The 2099-nt window shown below is 57.0% G+C and overlaps 1 protein-coding gene across 1 annotated transcript in view; it reads right to left on the minus strand.

The window, feature by feature from the left end:
* PPL (periplakin) overlaps positions 1–2099 on the minus strand; it is a gene marked incomplete at its 5' end in the record, with an annotated part of 15445 nt that overhangs the window by 6448 nt on the left and 6898 nt on the right. Inside the window, 4 exon segments of the mRNA XM_009075607.1 lie at positions 1–4; positions 151–293; positions 379–557; positions 1410–1567. The exon segment at positions 1–4 is cut by the window's left edge and continues 183 nt beyond it. Of these exon segments, the coding sequence (XP_009073855.1) occupies positions 1–4; positions 151–293; positions 379–557; positions 1410–1567 (484 nt within the window).

Here is a 2099-nt window from a genome sequence, read left to right on the forward strand (position 1 = left end):
TGGCCTGTGCAAAAAGCAGGAGGTCACTGCAGTCAAGGTGAGCTCTCACCCCCAGCTGGGGAAGGCTCTCACCAACTGACTGAAGCTGGTGAGCTGAGAAGCTTTTGGGAGGTGGTTTTGTACGTGGAGCAGGTCAATAGGGCAGAAAACTCACCAGCAGCTCTTCTTTCTTGCGCTCTACCACGCGCAAGTCCTCCGGTACCGTGTCATCTGCAACCAGTTTGTTCTCATAGCTAGACAGCAGGTCTCGGCCTTGCTGGAGGCTCCTCTCCAGGTTTGTGGCCACCTCAACTCTGCAGACACAAGAGGAAGGTGTTCCAGCACAGCTGCACCTCTCCTGCAGGATCCTGCATTATTCCGGGCCGAGCCCTGACTTACTTCTCCTGGGCAGCGCTGAGCAGCTGCACCACACGGTCATACTTCTTGTTGGTGTTCTCCACCTTGTTCTTTACCAGTGTGGCACTGCCAGTGTTGGGCACAGACTGGATGAAGGCCTCGCACTCCTGGACCTTCCTCGTTTTCTCGGGTTCGATGCGACGAACCTCGTTGGTGATGTTCTGCAGGAGGAACAGTCATTACAGCAGCTGAGCCAGGACCTTGGAACACGAAACGGGCCTGGGCTGACCAGGTGAGGACAGAGCTCAGGGTCGAGGGTTGGTTTGATGGCAGGGGCAGGGGACAGAAGGCTATTTTCCCTTGACTGGTATCTCTCCTGGGGCAGACTAACTAACCCTTAACAAGGAGCTCCAGCTGGGAAGGAGTTCCCAGACCCTCTAGCTCAGTCAGAGACCTGCTGGACTCATCTGGACCGTTGGGCTCTGATGGGTGAATCCTGCCTGGACATCAAAGTGCTGTGGGCAGTTGGGGTGATCTGCTTTCACTTGTGGTGCCACTTAGGTTTTGGCACAGCCCTCAGCAGGTGATATAACCAGAACCTGAACTTCCTCCTAAACCAAGGGAGGTTTGTGGCTTAATTAGGGTCTGAAGGAGAGGGAAGAAGCTACCAGCACCAGAGCCTAGAGGAGCAGGTCCACAAGGAGAAACCCTGGGCTAAGTCCCCTTGGATCCAAAGTGTTTTCCTGCTCCTCTATGAGCTGGTGGTGGTGGTTGCAAAGTTCACATCCCTGCTGAGCTGACACTGTGGGCAGGATCAAAGCCTGAGGGGTCCCCTCTCCTCCTCACAGTCATCCCTTGCAGCCACCCCTTTTTCCCCATTCCACTGGGCTGCACCAGGAGCAGGCAAAGCTTTTTGGCTTCTGAGGCTACTCATAGGGCTGTCCCCATCTCCACTGGGAGAACCAGCTAAGCATCACTCCACCCCCACATGCTCCTGGGCTCAGGGAGAGCTTCCAGCACACTGAGGACCACCCTCCCAGGAGCCCCATCCCTCTGCCTGCACAGCCCTGCACCTTCAGGTCCTTGGAGCGCTCGGTGCTGTCCTGCACAGCCCTGCTCTGCTCCAGGGGCGGCCGGAGGTTTGCTGTTATTGCTTTTTCCTGCTTGTCCAGGTCACTGGTGACTTTCTCCAGCCCTGCCAGGAGCTGACGGCCCCGAACTGATGCAGCATCTGGATGATGAGAGGGAGCAGGTTAAAGCTGACTGAGGCAGGGTCTGGGCTCAGTCCCACTGGTGAGTGCCAAACACACATCCCCCTGCACTCCCTGAGCCCAACCTGCTGGGACCACAGCCTGTGGTTGCTGTGCCCCTGCACCCAGCCCAGCACTCCTGTCCCCAGGACCCTTAGGAGATGAGAATGTCATAGTATCAGAGTGTGTTAGGGGTTGGAATGGAGCTTAGAGCTCATCCAGCCCCAACCCCTGCCCTGGGCAGGGACACCTCCCACCAGAGCAGGTTGCTCAAAGCTCATCCAACCTGGCTGTGAACACTGCCAGGGTTGGGGCAGCCACAGCCTCCCTGGGCAACCTGGGCCAGTGTCTCACCACCCTCACAGGGATAACGTCTGCCTGAGATCTAATCTAAATTTCCTTCTTGCAATTTTCCCCCATTACTCCTTGTCCTGTCCCTGCAGCTCCTAGCACAGATCCCTCTGCAGCTTCCCTCGAGCCCCTTCAGCTCCTGCAAGGTGCTCTGAGGTCTCC

This window comes from Acanthisitta chloris, unplaced genomic scaffold, assembly GCF_000695815.1.
Source record: "Acanthisitta chloris isolate BGI_N310 unplaced genomic scaffold, ASM69581v1 scaffold3400, whole genome shotgun sequence".
Classification (NCBI taxonomy): domain Eukaryota; kingdom Metazoa; phylum Chordata; class Aves; order Passeriformes; family Acanthisittidae; genus Acanthisitta; species Acanthisitta chloris.